The 18,487-nt window shown below is 41.6% G+C and overlaps 1 protein-coding gene across 1 annotated transcript; it reads right to left on the reverse strand.

Moving 5' to 3' along the window:
* Window positions 1-49: 49 nt before the first annotated feature.
* Window positions 50-17,597, reverse strand: LOC118367219 (flotillin-2-like). The gene is made up of 11 exons (XM_035750444.2): window positions 17,368-17,597; window positions 10,848-10,929; window positions 7,863-7,953; window positions 7,493-7,616; window positions 6,790-6,908; window positions 4,816-4,929; window positions 4,447-4,566; window positions 3,896-4,110; window positions 3,363-3,546; window positions 2,715-2,864; window positions 50-2,382 (listed from the first exon to the last, which is right to left on the reverse strand). The coding sequence occupies exons 1-11, from the start codon at window positions 17,414-17,416 to the stop codon at window positions 2,344-2,346; spliced, it is 1,287 nt and encodes a 428-aa protein (XP_035606337.1). The 5' UTR covers window positions 17,417-17,597; the 3' UTR covers window positions 50-2,343.
* Window positions 17,598-18,487: the final 890 nt, after the last annotated feature.

The following is an 18,487-nucleotide window of genomic DNA, read 5'->3' on the forward strand; positions in this document are numbered from 1 at the left end:
GCTGTCCACATCGATGGAAGATACTGAATTATTAGAAAAAGAGCACAACTATTTGTTGTAATTTTATTAGCATGACAGATGCCAAGACTGAAATATGGTAATATTGTGTAACATTCACAAATATCTAGTCCTGTTGAAAAATAAAAACATCTACATTGACTCAAAAAGATGGAGTGCATATTTGACACAACAGTAAAGTGATAATTATTTTCACAAAAAGTATCCAAAAAGTAAAAAAGTATCTTTAGTGGATTGTCAAAAAAAATAAAAGCTTAGCCAGAACAATGCATTTGGTCATGAAGCCACAATGCAACTCAAAAATCCAAATTACAGCTGTTACACAACTGAAACCTTTTCACAGTATTGGCAAAATTACTTAGATTACAATGGCTGCAATGAAGTAGAGTCAAATCAATTTGAGGGCAGACGAAAATAAACATTACAGTAACAGTCCTTCACAAGTAGTTTTCATTTGACTAATTAAAACGAACATTATGATATGTCTGGGAGGGGGAAAGGACAAGGAAACATTTTTCCAATCTAAACACATTTGAGCGATGATTTTCTTTATAATTTGCTCAGTGCTTTTTTGTAATCTGTCCACTTACATGATAGCTGGGAGTTTTCCCATCTTGATTTCCCATTTCCATGATCTCATGTTGAATAGTGCAAGTCTCCAAATCAGTGATGATGGCATCCACACACATATATATATATATAAATGACCAAGATCTGCCGTTTCCCTGTCCTTGTACAAAGGGCTACTCTCCACCTCGGTTAAGATTACAACGTAAATAGTCATACTAAACAACAAGCAGAAATGTAGTATTTCACCTCTACGATGACTAACCACAATACAACAAAAAGCCAATATAAATCAGAGATTGTGATTCAGTCTTGGAATGAGCTCAACAAACAGATCATAAACATGGAGGTCATGTGGAATGACAATAGTGTAACAGTACATATACCCATTTTCACAATTATAGATGATTAAAAGCAAGATAAATGACTAAATACATTGAACAGCATTGTCTAAGCGGGAGTGATATCTTTCTCTGACAAGTGTATGATATACAGAGTTATCTTTAACAAAGATTACATCGTGGACAGAACCTGAAGAGCTGTCTTACATGGCTTAAAATGTACTTATATTACTATATAAAACTGCAACAAGTGTCTGTCAATGTTATAATCAAGTCACACTAATCAATTGAAACATGAAATTAAGAAATCAACAGAATGAACAAAATTACTTCTTAAAAACATATCACAGCTCATATTTTTTTAAATACCTATTCCTGTATAATAAAAATGATAAGGATCAATGACTAGCGTTTGGCTATGAGTTACACCATTTTACTTCTTGGATTCAAAAACCCTTCAATATTTCACATACTGAACTTTCACCAGGACAAAGACTTCTCAATAAATGACACTACATCATTAGAATCCCACAAAGTACTTAATCTCTCCCTCAAACTTACTTCAAGTCAATTCAGTAATTCAATTTACTTCACGCCAATTCAGAAAGATGCATCATAGCCAAAGAAACAAAAGGACTGCCAATCAGGTTTCTGGGATGAGTATAAAAAGCCATTCATGTTGCTATAAATGAAAGTGTTTGAAATAATGTACTAAACTATGTTTACAACATAAAACTACATGAAAACACATGATTTCTTATAGAGTGGGAAGAATTCCCAGTTACTCAGAGTTTTGACTAAGTAGAAACCTAAATAAATTATTTGAGGATAGTAAGCAGTGAGCACCTTGTTTCATGTAGCACTTGATACAACTTGTCACCTGATTGTGAAAACCCATAACTCATCAAAGGACACAAATTAAATCAGTTAAATTAAGTTATATACATTAGAGTACAGTAACTTCCATAATCTATAAAATAGTCACATGAGCGCAAGAAGAGATAATTACTGAGTAATAATGAAGTATATAATAGGCACGGTGAGTTACAACTTTGAAAGAAAATCATAGAGGTTGCTCTTCTTGACAGCTGTTCACTGACATGATATGGTAAGGTAGAGACTAGAGAGGTGTATGAGTAAAATCAAAAAGGCTCAGTTCATGCTAAATAATAACAATGTCATGCGATCTACTTATTGTAAAAAGCTTCATGATTCAAAAAGTAGTGAACTCAAAAGATACATAGAGTATATAAAGGAGCAGCGGTACATGCAGATATTCTGGTCCTGTAGAAATTAAGGCACCAGAGGTTTAAAAAAATCCACTTGTTCATATTTAATAAATAAATAATAATTTCAAGGGTATTGAAGGCAGTCTATGAGAGTGCATAAAACAGAGAGTAGAAGGGAAAGATTGTTTTCAGGCCTGAGCATCAGTCATCCTCTGCAGTAGTGGGATCTGTTGAATAGGGAACAAAACAAATCTATTTAGGGTAGAAAGAGATATTGTATGCTAACGTTTCATTTCACTATTTCTGAAAAATTGCATGTAGGTTAGAATAATCCAGCAGCACCAATAGGATTCTGTAGGACATATTGGCTAATTCATAGAATTAGAATTATTGGAACAGACATTACCACTCTATACAAGTCAACGTTCCATGATGGGTGTAATTATATTTCTATGGACTCACTAATCTGTTTTACCTACCATTTTCACCATGCATGTCTGGTGAACAATATTATACTGACGCTAAGTGAAGTTCCACTTCCTGTCCAGCCCCTAATTACCTTTGATAGGTCAATTCCTGTGAGGGCGTTGACAGACACAGGAAGTTCAGCCAGGAGGCGGTTCACTTCCCCCGTCACATGGTTTCCCTCCCCGCTCAGGATTACTATCTCATTGGTCCTGGCCAGCGGCGCCGCCACCTTGGCTGCAATCTAGGAAGATTCGGGCACATTGAGATGTTTTTATTGTGCTCACATCACAAGACACATTTATGGTATATAATGGCATATTACATCAACAAATCATCTGACTTCTGAGTCACTTTAAGATGGTGTAATCTGACACATATACATGCAGGCTACCACCTCTTAACACTGGCTGACAAAGATACTGTAGATAACTACTGGCTGATGACTGATACTACTGTACTTTGTCCAGTCAGAAATAAAAAGTCAAACACCGGCATTATTACGGTTACTAGATTATAACAGTTTATTACTGCTTTATTAGTATCATTGTTACTAGGTTTATCTGGGGGCATGTTAATGAGTGTGTCTACTGTACATCTACACATTACTACCTCAATATGAATACATCTGTATGAAGGTCTCGTCAAGGCAGTAGTGATTTAATTTGATCAAATCTAAACCATTCGAATGCACGCATGAATACACTGCATTTAAAACAACAAATTAATTCCATAGTCTTACCTTGGGCAGGGCCTCCAGGACAAGAGCAGTCTTGGCTGCCTCTCCATACTGCTGGTAAGCCTCAGCCTTCAGTCTCATCTTCTCAGCCTCAGCCTTCCCTATAGCCTCAATGGAGCCAGCCTCTGCCTCGCCTATTCTCCGGATCTTCTCTGCCTCTGCCTGGGCCGTCAGAACCTTCTTCATCCTGAAAGACACAACACACTTGTATCAGAACAACTGGGAAACTAGATTGTTTTCCAAAAGAGACAAAAAAGTATCCGCTAGTTTCCAAAAGAAACTATTTAATTAATATGCTATTATTGTGTAATTACCATTTTAACTGCTCACTTGTTAAAAAACAAGCTTCTTTTTTTTTTTTTACAGTTAAATGAAGTGCTACCAATCTACATGTGTAGAAAATGTTTTTGTGATAGAAGACAATGCACATAAAGTTGAGTGGAATCACTAGTGAACGACAGTTTGTATGTTGCAGCTAGGTAAGCGTATAACGGTACTGTGGGTATGCTCTGTTATGATATAAAAGCTGTTCCCACTTCTGTCCCTCAGCCAGCTGTTGCATCTTGTATGCCTCTGCCTCGGCAGGCCTCTTCACCATGGCGATGAGCTCCTTCTCTGTGCGGAAAATCTCCTTCTCCTCAATGGTGATCTGCTTCTTCCTCTGAACCACCTCAATCTCCATCTCCTCCAGCCTGATCTTCTGCTGTTCTTTAGCTGCCTGCAGCTCATAGGCCAGCTGGGCTTCCGCTTTCTGGAGACACAGGGACAGAGAGAGACATGACCAAGACGTCCATGTTGAAGCACACAGACAGAGAGACAGGATCATGACATGGCCGTCTATGTTGATAGAGGAGTTTTTAATGTTGAGGTTGGCTGGAGGGAGCGTTTGGCTGCTTATGGCTATATTTAATGTTAATTCCGGGCTCTCTGATCGCATAAAATGTCGCATTTACTAAATTACTAACGCCTACTGATAATTTAGACTCAGATGGACCAACATCATAGAATAATTTAGTAGACTGGAATTTCTATTGCACTGTACTCATTTAACTGACATTCAAAAGTGGAGTATGGAGTTCATGCAGACCTTGGTGTTGACTTCTTGGTTGAAAGCAGCCTTCTGCAGTTCAAGTTCTCGTTTGGAGTCTGCCATCTTTGTGTCGGCCAGGAACTTGACATCCATCATCTCCTTCTTGCACTCTGCTTCCTGGTGAGAGAGAGTGAGACAATGAGAGAGAGAAAGAGAGATTAGAATGTACATGAGAGAGAGATAGGGCGAAAGGATGAGGAGAGAGAAACAGAGTGGAAGCGTATGAGGAGAGGAAAAGGGGAAATTAATAAAATGAGCTTACAAACCTATCAAATGAAATGTATGTACATTAATACAGACAACCATAACCCTATAAATAATTGCCCCTCTGGAATTATTACATTTATTGAATGAATTGAATCTTACTCTTATCCCAGCATCCCTTTCTGCCTCTGCCACACCGATGTCTGCATCCCTCTGGACTGCTGCTGTCTGAGTCTTCCCCAGTGAGCTCAGGTAGTCCACTTTATCATAGACATCCTACAACACACACACACAGTAGCTCAGATTACCATACACTACCAGAGATACTTGAGGGAACAAAAACGTAAATAAAATGTCCAACATCAACATGTAATAACATCTAATTGATTGTCGCACTTGCAGTAAAGTGCTTGTCATGACGTGGCCCTTTCTGGGTGTAGATTATGGCTTCTACCCTCTCTCACACTCTCTCCTAACCCAGGTTTATCACCTCCGGTCGTAAATACCGGGTAGAAACTACCATGCAGTATTGAGGGAGAGTGTCTCCCAGAACAGAGACTTGGCCAAACTCCTAATCCCCAAAAGAGAATTAAAACATATTGCTACTTTTGAGAATAATCCGTGGACACTTAAAGGACAGTTATGACGAGTGTGTTTCACACATAACGGTATCTCTTAAAGTGTACATTTCCCAGCTGCCAGGTTAACATCTAAAGATGAACTAGTCAGTAGCCACACCCCCATGAGCCTAGACATCACATTACGCGCCATGGACGGCCCTTTTCTACTGTTACGTATAAAACCAACTCCTGATGAAATTCACATCAGACTAAGCAAACCCCAGCTGCAAATGGTTAAGACCACGCAAATCCCAGTTAAGACCACACAAACCCCAGTGTAAGCTAAGGTTGCAAATGGCTGAATCTCTAAGACCAAAACATGTCTTAGAGATGCTGGTGTGTGAAGTAGTTTAAACTACAACTCTACCAAAGGACAGGACTATACCACATGGAGCATTGGCTACATGGCTAGGAATGGTTAAACTCTAAGGCTATCGATCCCTACAGAATAAGAGCAAATCTTAGATGTATAATTACTAGTCCGGAGCTAAAAATGATGTAAACCTAGAACGAGAATACCAACAACCGCCGAAACATCTATCCTATGAGAACATTCCCAAATGGTACTCTTTAGTATCCATTCTAACAACCACAAAATACTTTTAATCTTCAGGGAAACGCAACCAGAGAGACTGGTTTCAGAGAGATTCCAACAGAGAAGACAACAACGACATACGGGCGTAAATATATACTTGCAATTATTTTTGAATGAGCAGCCGTTCATGTGCAAGGATTAGCATTTCAATTAATATAAATATATACTGTGTAATTAATCTATTTTGTCTTTCCTGCTCTCAGTCTCACCCTTCCCTTTTGTCTACCAAACGGTCATATCGCCTTTACCCACTAGGGACTTTCCAATCATTGTTAGTAAACAATATCTACTGTTTGTTATGTATTTATGTGATTTGATTAGTTAGTAAATAATGAATGCCAATTTGTATATCACTGTTTCATAATTTATTCTAGTGTTCGTGCAGATAACCAAGAATTTTACGACGTTCAGATGAGACTGATATAATGTAAAGAATAATTAATGATTGATTGCTATTGATATAAAAGATCTTCAGATCTTTAAGAGTGGATTCGGGAGATAGCCGCTCTATATAAACTAATGCTTCAGTGGTGCTCCAACTTCCTAGTTAATTAAGTTTGCATGATTAGTTTAATCACATAACAATAATTACACATATGGAATTGATTTGAAAATAGCATGTAATCTCATTTAACCATACTAGAGACACGACAAGTTGATAATAAAAAGTGGATCTCATTGACGGGGACTGTGACAGTCTAGGCTAACTCACAGCTATTAGAACTACTAATAATCCATTACTCAATCCTAATCAACAACGGTGAAGACTAGTTAAGTGGAGTCGCCTCCCAATCAACAGGTTTACATCATCCATTAAATGCCATAGGATAGAACACACCAATAAAACAAAAACATTAAAATAAAAACGTGTGTTTAACTGCATTTACCCTCCACACTTCATGGCACCACCAATTGACTCACCTTGATAGTGAAGCTGAGGATCTCAATGCCCATCCTGCCAACGTCAGGTGCTGCCACCTCCCTCACCAGCTGGGCAAACTTGTCCCTGTCCTGGTAGATTTGCTCCACCGTCAGTGTACCTGGGGAGAGGGAAGAGCAGAAGAGCCTGTCAGTCTCTACAACACTGGATATAGACCTACTTCACTTAATTAAGGCTATCCCACATGGTAGTCAAATAATCACCGAAATTCATGGGTATTTACAAAGATAAAATGCATTGATAAAAACACATAGATCTCTAAAGTCATCATCATCATAAAGTAAAACATGAAAATCTCATAATACAGAACATATAACGTCTACTTTTCAATAGTGCAGTCTATATTCTCAGATTTCAGTTTTGTGGTTTTAGAAGTTTCCCTTTCACACATTCAGGCTCTCATTACATTGACTGTAATTTCTACTTTTTTCTAAATTATTTTAATTTAGACAGGCTATATTTAGTACAAAGCTTGAACAAACTGTTTGAAAAGCTACCCATCTGCAATTCTTTGTTGTTGAAAAACTACCCATCAGCAAAACCCATGTGTATGTGTGACGCTGAGGTTTAGCCACTGATTTACATCAGCTAACAGAGAACAAAGCTGACAACAACCAACTGAAATCAACAGAAGACCGTAATATAAAAAATCTATATATTTTCCTTTGGAGAGATTCTCCTCACCTAGAATTGAGCGTAAATGTCCCTCCAAGGTTTGCAAAACCACTCCTTTGATTTCAGGGACGGATTTGCCCAAAAACTGCTCGCAAGCAATTGCCAAAAGATCATGATCTGTCATCACTTTGATCTGGAGAAGAGATGGAGAGATTCGGAAAGACAGACTGTGGCCTGGTTGCATACGCAAATATGAATCATTGTGATTTAAAAACTTGATCTACGGCTATAAGTTAGTTTACACAAAGAGCTCGCTACAGCTGCAATTTGTAATTAAAAGATATTAAAATCAATAACAATTAAAATTATAAATAGGTAAGACATTTTCGAAATCAATGGTGTCGGTTTCATACAACTGACGAAATAGATATTTTTTTACCTGTGCCACCCCAGTGACAGTGATGGCGACCCCCTCTGCAGTCTCAACATCCTCACACTTGGGTTGGAGTGTCATAATCTCCAGTGTAATCCTATATGAGGGGGAAAAAAGTGTTTTTGTTAATGCAGACCTTAAAGGGGCAACCTGCAGTTGAAACAATAACGACACGTTCTCTCCCCACTGTTTCGGAAAAAAGCTAAGGGATGTGGCTGTAGAAATGCAACCACTCAAATAAATAGACAGAGCTATGGATACAAGGAGTGACCATCCATGATTTCAAAATTATAGTTTTAACCATCTTCTGAGGCTATAGTATACAGTGTTTGTTTACATTCACTTTGTTTACAATCATAGTAAAACAAACTTATATTTTGCGTTCTGATGGAGTACGACAGTTGAACAAAGCTCATGCGGCCTTTATAAGTAAAATTATTCAAGAATCAATGGTTACATATCATTAACCAAAAATGGATATAGCAACTGCAGATTGTCCCTTTAACAGCACAATATAACAGAGGGAGAAGAGAAAAACACTCTGCATCAGTATTATGTGACAATGTCACTGACAACACATCAGGAGCAGAAGTAATGGAATAATTTGGAGGCTCAGCTGAAATATTGTTATCTTATTTCATCAATGCATTTTATCTTTGTAAATACCCCGTCTTCAAGAGAGCGAGAGTTGCACCCCTTCTGAAAAAACCTACACTCGATCCCTCCGATGTCAACAACTACAGACCAGTATCCCTTCTCTCTTTTCTCTCCAAAACTCTTGAGCGTGCCGTCCTTGGCCAGCTCTACCGCTATCTCTCTCAGAATGACCTTCTTGATCCAAATCAGTCAGGTTTCAAGACTAGTCATTCAACTGAGACTGCTCTTCTCTGTATCACGGAGGCGCTCCGCACTGCTAAAGCTAACTCTCTCTCCTCTGCTCTCATCCTTCTAGACCTATCGGCTGCCTTCGATACTGTGAACCATCAGATCCTCCTCTCCACCCTCTCCGAGTTGGGCATCTCCCGGCGCGGCCCACGCTTGGATTGCGTCCTACCTGACAGGTCGCTCCTACCAGGTGGCGTGGCGAGAATCTGTCTCCTCACCACGCGCTCTCACCACTGGTGTCCCCCAGGGCTCTGTTCTAGGCCCTCTCTTATTCTCGCTATACACCAAGTCACTTGGCTCTGTCATAACCTCACATGGTCTCTCCTATCATTGCTATGCAGACGACACACAATTAATCTTCTCCTTTCCCCCTTCTGATGACCAGGTGGCGAATCGCATCTCTGCATGTCTGGCAGACATATCAGTGTGGATGACGGATCACCACCTCAAGCTGAACCTCAGCAAGACGGAGCTCCTCTTCCTCCCGGGAAGGACTGCCCGTTCCATGATCTCGCCATCACGGTTGACAACTCCATTGTGTCCTCCTCCCAGAGCGCTAAGAACCTTGGCGTGATCCTGGACAACACCCTGACGTTCTCAACTAACATCAAGGCGGTGTCCCGTTCCTGTAGGTTCATGCTCTACAACATCCGCAGAGTACGACCCTGCCTCACACAGGAAGCGGCGCAGGTCCTAATCCAGGCACTTGTCATCTCCCGTCTTGATTACTGCAACTCGCTGTTGGCTGGGCTCCCTGCCTGTGCCATTAAACCCCTACAACTCATCCAGAACGCCGCAGCCCGTCTGGTGTTCAACCTTCCCAAGTTCTCTCACGTCACCCCGCTCCTCCGCTCTCTCCACTGGCTTCCAGTTGAAGCTCGCATCCGCTACAAGACCATGGTGCTCGCCACGGAGCTGTGAGGGGAACGGCACCTCAGTACCTCCAGGCTCTGATCAGGCCCTACACCCAAACAAGGGCACTGCGTTCATCCACCTCTGGCCTGCTCGCCTCCCTACCACTGAGGAAGTACAGTTCCCGCTCAGCCCAGTCAAAACTGTTCGCTGCTCTGGCCCCCAATGGTGGAACAAACTCCCTCACGACGCCAGGACAGCGGAGTCAATCACCACCTTCCGGAGACACCTGAAACCCCACCTCTTCAAGGAATACCTAGGATAGGGTAAGTAAGGGTAGGTAATCCTTCTCCCCCCAACAAGATTTAGATGCAAGTGGCTGTTCCACTGGTTGTCATAAGGTGTATGCACCAATTTGTAAGTCGCTCTGGATAAGAGCGTCTGCTAAATGACTTAAATGTAAATGTAAATGTAATCATTGAATAAATATAATTGGGAAGTCACATGAGGAGTTTCACAATGGCAACATTTCAGTGATGGAATATTTCTGTAGTGGAATGTTTATTGTTTCTGGAGATTTACTACTTCTATTGCCACCACTTCCTTGACACGCCCCAAACGACTAGTTACTGGCTATTGAGCAAAAATACCCTGAAGAAACCCTAAACAAAACATTGCATGCTTTCATGTAAACCCAGGGGAGAATGCCTTACAGTCAGTTAATAAACAGAGGACAGCACCTAACCTACTGTGTAAAATGGTAAGAATGGGGCCAAGTGACACACGGGGAAAAAAGGCAGAATAGTGAATGTGTCCTGTAGTTTAAGGTGGGGTCAAGTGTCCTTTGCCATGTTTCCATTTGAAACATCCATAATTCATTAACATACAGTAGGTCAGTCAGGAAAGTGTGGCAATAAAATAATAAAAAAATAAAATAAATAATAGTCTTCCACACACACACCTCCTGGCTGATTCTTAGTCCGCAGATGATTGGTGCGTTTACTGAATTATAGGCTATCATTGTGGAAATCTACGATAGCTGAAAAACCTGTTGGAGCTGTGTCCATAAATGATCGTGTGTTTCGAAACCTCAGGAATACCTTTAGTATTTGTATGGAAACATTTGGTCTTATTTATCCATTGAATAAATAAAACAAGCCTCCTCCAGACCATTTGCAAAACAACCCATGATTGCTGATAGACTGATGAAGACAATTCTATAGCAGAACATGGCATCGTCACAGACGGTCTCACCTTTGAATGTCAGTGATGAGCCACCAGGCCCAGGCCCAGCCCCCCACCATGTAGGTCTTCTCATCTGAGCCACAACAGGCACCTGAGAAATGAAACAGACAAGGCGTGAGTGAGCAGTGGCACAAGATTTCCATCAGGGAATGACTATCATTCATCTGCACTCATTACAGATGCTCAGTTGACACCCTTTTTAGTTGTTACCACAACAATTCCTTTGTCTTGGTGCCATGCAATAGCTAGGTTACTACAGGGCCAAATGTAAAACATGTGTAGGTATAAGCTACTCATAGACTTCTATAAGGGTAGGCTACATGATTACATAGCCTTGTGTATAATTTCCCTGCAAGCTTAGAAATCCATTGGCCTTGCACTTGGTAGCTAAGTGAGGATCATATTACAGTGTACATAGCTAAGGATGTAGTAACTCAAACAATCAAAACATGGAAGTGTTGGTATGACTTAGCTCATTCAAAACTATAGTTTTGACCTGAAATATTTTTGTCCCTCATTTGGATTACACCGGAGATTATGATGCTCCAAACCAAGTGTGAGGATGTTGAGACAGATTGTATTTGTCACATGCTCTGAATAAAACAGGTGTAGACCTTACCGTGAAATGCTTACTTACAAGCCCTCAACCGACAATGCAGTTCAAGAAATATCCTGCTATGCATTCAAAATGTACTTTTGGTTGTCAGGGAAAATGTATGGAGTAAAAAGTATAATATTTTCTTTAGAAATGTAGTGAAATAAAAGTTGTCAAAATATAAATAGTAATGTACAGATACCCCCCAAAATGACTTAAGTAGTACTTTAATGTATTTTTACCTCAGTACTTTACACCACTGCTATATTCACAGGTAGACTGGCCCTGGCAGCTAAATCAATCAAATAATCAATCTATCGATTCACAAATCCTCCAAGAAGCTAGCCAGAAACTCCAGGAAGCTAGCCAGAAGGTAGTTCAGAAGCTAGTTCAGAAGCTAGTTCAGAAGCTAGTTAGCTTGATACCCTCATAGATATCATCCTAACCAACTTCCCCTCTAAATACACCTCTGCTGTCTTCAACCAATATCTCAGCGATCACTGCCTCATTGCCTGCATCCGTAATGGGTCAGCGGTCAAACGACCTCCACTCATCACTGTAAAACGCTCCCTGAAACACTTCAGCGAGCAGACCTTTCTAATCGACCTGGCCGGGGTATCCTGGAAGGATATTGATCTCATCCCGTCAGTAGAGGATGCCTGGATATTTTTTTAAATGCCTTCCTAACCATCTTAAATAAACATGCCCCATTCAAGAAATTTAGAACCAGGAACAGATATCGCCCTTGGTTCTCCCCAGACCTGACTGCCCTTAACCAACACAAAAACATCCTATGGCGTTCTGCATTCGCTTCGAACAGCCCCCGTGATATGCAGCTGTTCAGGGAAGCTAGAAACCATTATACACAGGCAGTTAAAAAAGCCAAGGCTAGCTTTTTCAAGCAGAAATTTGCTTCATGCAACACTAACTCAAAAAAGTTCTGGGACACTGTAAAGTCCATGGAGAATAAGAACACCTCCTCCCAGCTGCCCACTGCGCTGAAGATAGGAAACACTGTCACCACTGATAAATCCACCATAACTGAGAATTTCAATAAGCATTTTTCTACGGCTGGCCATGCTTTCCACCTGGCTACTCCTACCCCGGTCAACAGCACTGCACCCCCAACAGCAACTCGCCCAAGCCTTCCCCATTTCTCCTTCTCCCAAATCCGTTCAGCTGATGTTCTGAGAGAGCTGCAAAATCTGGACCCCTACAAATCAGCCAGGCTAGACAATCTGGACCCTTTCTTTCTAAAATTATCTGCCGAAATTGTTGCCACCCCTATTACTAGCCTGTTCAACCTCTCTTTCGTGTCGTCTGAGATTCCCAAAGATTGGAAAGCAGCTGCGGTCATCCCCCTCTTCAAAGGGGGGGGACACTCTTGACCCAAACTGCTACAGACCTATATCTATCCTACCATGCCTTTCTAAGGTCTTCGAAAGCCAAGTCAACAAACAAATTACCGACCATTTTGAATCTCACCATACCTTCTCTGCTATGCAATCTGGTTTCAGAGCTGGTCATGGGTGCACCTCAGCCACGCTCAAGGTCCTAAACGATATCTTAACCGCCATCGATAAGAAACATTACTGTGCAGCCGTATTCATTGATCTGGCCAAGGCTTTCGACTCTGTCAATCACCACATCCTCATCGGCAGACTCGACAGCCTTGGTTTCTCAAATTATTGCCTCGCCTGGTTCACCAACTACTTCTCTGATAGAGTTCAGTGTGTCAAATCGGAGGGTCTGCTGTCCGGACCTCTGGCAGTCTCTATGGGGGTGCCACAGGGTTCAATTCTTGGACCGACTCTCTTCTCTGTATACATCAATGAGGTTGCTCTTGCTGCTGGTGAGTCTCTGATCCACCTCTACGCAGACGACACCATTCTGTATACTTCTGGCCCTTCTTTGGACACTGTTAACAACCCTCCAGGCAAGCTTCAATGCCATACAACTCTCCTTCCGTGGCCTCCAATTGCTCTTAAATACAAGTAACACTAAATGCATGCTCTTCAACCGATCGCTACCTGCACCTACCCGCCTGTCCAACATCACTACTCTGGACGGCTCTGACTTAGAATACTTGGACAACTACAAATACTTAGGTGTCTGGTTAGACTGTAAACTCTCCTTTCAGACCCATATCAAACATCTCCAATCCAAAGTTAAATCTAGAATTGGCTTCCTATTCCTCAACAAAGCATCCTTCACTTATGCTGCCAAACATACCCGTGTAAAACTGACCATCCTACCAATCCTCGACTTTGGCGATGTCATTTACAAAATAGCCTCCAATACCCTACTCAACAAATTGGATGCAGTTTATCACAGTGCAATCCGTTTCGTCACCAAAGCCCCATATACTACCCACCATTGCGACCTGTACGCTCTCGTTGGCTGGCCCTCGCTTCATACTCGTCGCCAAACGCACTGGCTCCATGTCATCTACAAGACCCTGCTAGGTAAAGTGGCCCCTTATCTCAGCTCGCTGGTCACCATAGCATCTCCCACCTGTAGCACACGCTCCAGCAGGTATATCTCTCTAGTCACCCCCAAACCCAATTCTTTCTTTGGCCGCCTCTCCTTCCAGTTCTCTGCTGCCAATGACTGGAACGAACTACAAAAATCTCTGAAACTGGAAACACTTATCTCCCTCACTAGCTTTAAGCACCAACTGTCAGAGCAGCTCACAGATTACTGCACCTGTACATAGCCCACCTATAATTTAGCCCAAACAACTACCTCTTTCCCTACTGCATTTTATTTATTTATTTTGCTCCTTTGCACCCCATTATTTTTATTTATACTTTGCACGTTCTTCCATTGCAAATCTACCATTCCAGTGTTTTACTTTGTATTTACTTTGCCACCATGGCCTTTTTTGCCTTTACCTCCCTTATCTCACCTCATTTGCTCACATCGTATATAGACTCGTTTATACTGTATTATTGACTGTATGTTTGTTTTACTCCATGTGTAACTCTGTCGTTGTATGTGTCGAACTGCTTTGCTTTATCTTGGCCAGGTCGCAATTGTAGATGAGAACTTGTTCTCAACTTGCCTACCTGATTAAATAAAGGTGAAATAAAAAAATTAATAAAAAATATCCGTTGAGCAAAATCAATGCAATGACCGTTTCATTAACTAGTTAATGTAAACTCACCCCATTCCGTACAAATGTGCACAACCGCAACATTCAAAGGAGGCTACAAAGAAAAGGAATGGGACTGTAGCGACTGTGTTGACTTCAAAATCTGGGCTGTGAACTGTTTCTATTCAAGCGTTGATCGACATGGTAATGTAACGGACCCTCCGTTACATCGTGACATGTCATGTCGTAATGTACAGCACGCATAAAGCAACTATTTCTGTCTTACAATCTCTCTCCACCAGGTGTAGCACTTCATAGAAACAAGAAATGGACAGTGGCGGGGGTAAGGGGGATACCTCGTCATTTTTTGCTTCATCATTGCATGGGATCATCATTCTCAAAGCTGCTGTATACTTCTAAGATCACTTAAAACCCCGATTCAAATTCGACACAAACCTTCAAATAGGTATGTAATGACACATTATATAAACTCTTTATAGTGTTTTATTTACATTTGAGGTGAAAAGTTGGACAGATCGAGTGAAAAAAAAAACGATTTTCCCACATGTAACGGATGTGAAACGCTATACCCTACCCTAGACACCCTATACCCACTCCAATTTGCTTACCGCCCAAATAGGTCCACAGACGATGCAATCTCAACCACACTGCCCTAACCCATCTGGACAAGAGGAATACCTATGTGAGAATGCTGTTCATCGACTACAGCTCGGCATTCAACACCATAGTACCCTCCAAGCTCGTCATCAAGCTCGAGACCCTGGGTCTCGACCCCGCCCTGTCCAACTGGGTACTGTACTTCCTGACGGGCCGCCCCCAGGTGGTGAGGGTAGGCAACAACATCTCCACCCCGCTGATCCTCAACACTGGGGCCCCACAAGGGTGCGTTCTGAGCCCTCTCCTGTACTCCCTGTTCACCCACGACTGCGTGGCCATGCACGCCTCCAACTCAATCATCAAGTTTGCGGACGACACAACAGTGGTAGGCTTGATTACCAACAACGACGAGACGGCCTACAGGGAGGAGGTGAGGGCCCTCGGAGTGTGGTGTCAGGAAAATAACCTCACACTCAACGTCAACAAAACTAAGGAGATGATTGTGGACTTCAGGAAACAGCAGAGGGAACACCCCCCTATCCACATCGATGGAACAGTAGTGGAGAGGGTAGTAAGTTAAGTTCCTCGGCATACACATCACAGACAAACTGAATTGGTCCACTCACACAGACAGCATCGTGAAGAAGGCGCAGCAGCGCCTCTTCAACCTCAGGAGGCTGAAGAAATTTGGCTTGTCACCAAAAGCACTCACAAACTTCTACAGATGCACAATCTAGAGCATCCTGTCGGGCTGTATCACCGCCTGGTACGGCAACTGCTCCGCCCACAACCGTAACGCTCTCCAGAGGGTAGTGAGGTCTGCACAATGCATCACCGGGGGCAAACTACCTGCCCTCCAGGACACCTACACCACCCGATGTTACAGGAAGGCCATAAAGATCATCAAGGACAACAACCACCCGAGCCACTGCCTGTTCACCCCGCTATCATTCAGAAGGCGAGGTCAGTACAGGTGCATCAAAGCTGGGACCGAGAGACTGAAAAACAGCTTCTATCTCAAGGCCATCAGACTGTTAAACAGCCACCACTAACATTGAGTGGCTGCTGCCAACACACTGACTCAACTCCAGCCACTTTAATAATGGGAATTGATGGGAAATTATGTAAAATATATCACTAGCCACTTTAAACAATGCTACCTAATATAATGTTACATACCCTACATTATTAATCTCATATGCATACGTATATACTGTACTCTATACCATCTACTGCATCCTTAAGTAATACATGTATCACTAACCACTTTAACTATGCCACTTTGTTTACATACTCATCTCATATGTATATACTGTACTCGATACCATCTACTGTATCTTGCCTATGCTGCTCTGTACCATCACTCATTCATATATCTTTATGTACATATTCTTTATCCCCTTACACTGTGTATTAGACAGTAGTTTTGGAATTGTTAGTTATTACTGCATTGTCGGAACTAGAAGCACAAGCATTTCGCTACACTCGCATTAACATCTGCTAACCATGTGTATGTGACATATAACATTTGATTTGATTTAAATAGCGGTTCAATCGGTGACGTCACTTCCTCTGAGACCTTGAAGTAATGGTTCCCCTTGCTCTGCAAGACCCGCAGCTTTTGTGGAGCGATGGGTAACGATGCTTCGTGGGTGACTGTTGTTGATGTGTGTAGAGGGTCCCTGGTTCGCGCGAGGGGACGGTCAAAATGTATACTGTTACACACACATCTCTCCTTCTGCATTAGTTTCGCTTTTAAAAAGCCATTTTTAAAAAGACCCGACGGGACTTATTGCCTGCTTGAATTATGCAGAAACGGGCAGCGTTTAGGTAATGTAATTGATTCTGTTGGAAAGGAGATAAATTGTGCTTTACAATGGCATTGACATTACAGTTGATCTAGAAGTATTACGTTTTTGGGGCGCTAAAATAAAGGCAATTGTACGGACCAATGCGATGTACGAGTTTACGTTATACAATCAATCACATTTATTTATAAAGCCCTTCTTACATCAGCGGATGTCAAAGTGCTGTACAGAAACCCAGCCTAAAACTCCAAACAGCAAGCAATGCAGGCGTAGAAGCACTATACATTAACTGAACCGTTGGTAAACGAATGGGTTAAAATAACCGTATATTAACAATTAAGCTTGTATGATAGAAAGCTATCTACGTTAGCTTCCTAGCTACAGTAGCATGGCAGGAAGGGGGGGGACACCTACCAGAGACAACCACGGCTTCATTTGGTCCAACTGTAAGGCAGCTACCCATCTTCGTCTGGTGATATAATCTCTCAAATATACGTGAAACCCTTCTGTATTGTAATATATATATATTGGTTGTGTGGTTAAATGTCTCTCAATTCGATTAAAAACAGTAAACATTCACAGCGTCTTTGCCACCTTCCTATTAAATCTCCTGCAAGCCCCCGCCCCAAATCAAGACGGTGACGTAGTCTAGCTAGAAGCTAACGTTTGTCAACACGACATGCCCTGCCCACTTCATGGGGCTCTCTCCCTTCCCATGCAGTGTACTAGTAGCCACTAGGTAGTAGCAGTTTCTATTGATAAATAAGGAAATATACTCTCTTACAGAAAGTTCTTAGAAACATATAACTTCACAATACATTATAAAGAATGTAATTCTATATGCAAAGCAATACCTTCAGGACTTACTCAATTAATTTAATATAATTTGTGTTTTGTGTTTTGGAGAACATGTCAAAATAGATGCACATTTTATGGTAGAAGATTGCCCCCTGCCGGATAAGAAATGTAATAATACGATAAGATAACTTTTATAAAATGATTTTTATTTCACCTTTATTTTACCAGGTAGGCCAGTTGAGAACAAGTTCTCATTTACAACTGCGACCTCGCCAAGATAAAGCAAAACAGTGCGACACAAACAACACAGAGTTACACAAGGGATAAACAAACGTACAGTCAATAACACAATAGAAAAATCTATTTACTGCGTGTGCAAATGTAGTAAGATTAGGGAGGTAAGGCAATAAATAGGCCATAGTGGTGAAATAATTACAATTTAGCAATTAGACACTGGAGTGATAGATGTACAGAAGATGAGTGTGCAAGTAGAGTTCCTGGGGTGCAAAGGAGCAAAAAAACAAAACAATATAGGGATGAGGTAGTTGGGTGGGCTATTTACAGATAGGCTGTGTGTGTACAGGTGCAATGATCGGTAAGCTGCTCTGACAGCTGATGCTTAAAGTTAGTGAGGGAGAAAAGACTCCAGCTCCAGTGATTTTTGCAATTTGTTCCAGTCATTGGCAGCAGAGAACTGAAAGGAAAGGCGGTCAACGGAGGAGTTGGCTTTGAAGAT

The sequence above is a fragment of the Oncorhynchus keta genome, chromosome 1, assembly GCF_023373465.1.
Source record: "Oncorhynchus keta strain PuntledgeMale-10-30-2019 chromosome 1, Oket_V2, whole genome shotgun sequence".
Lineage (NCBI taxonomy): Eukaryota > Metazoa > Chordata > Actinopteri > Salmoniformes > Salmonidae > Oncorhynchus > Oncorhynchus keta.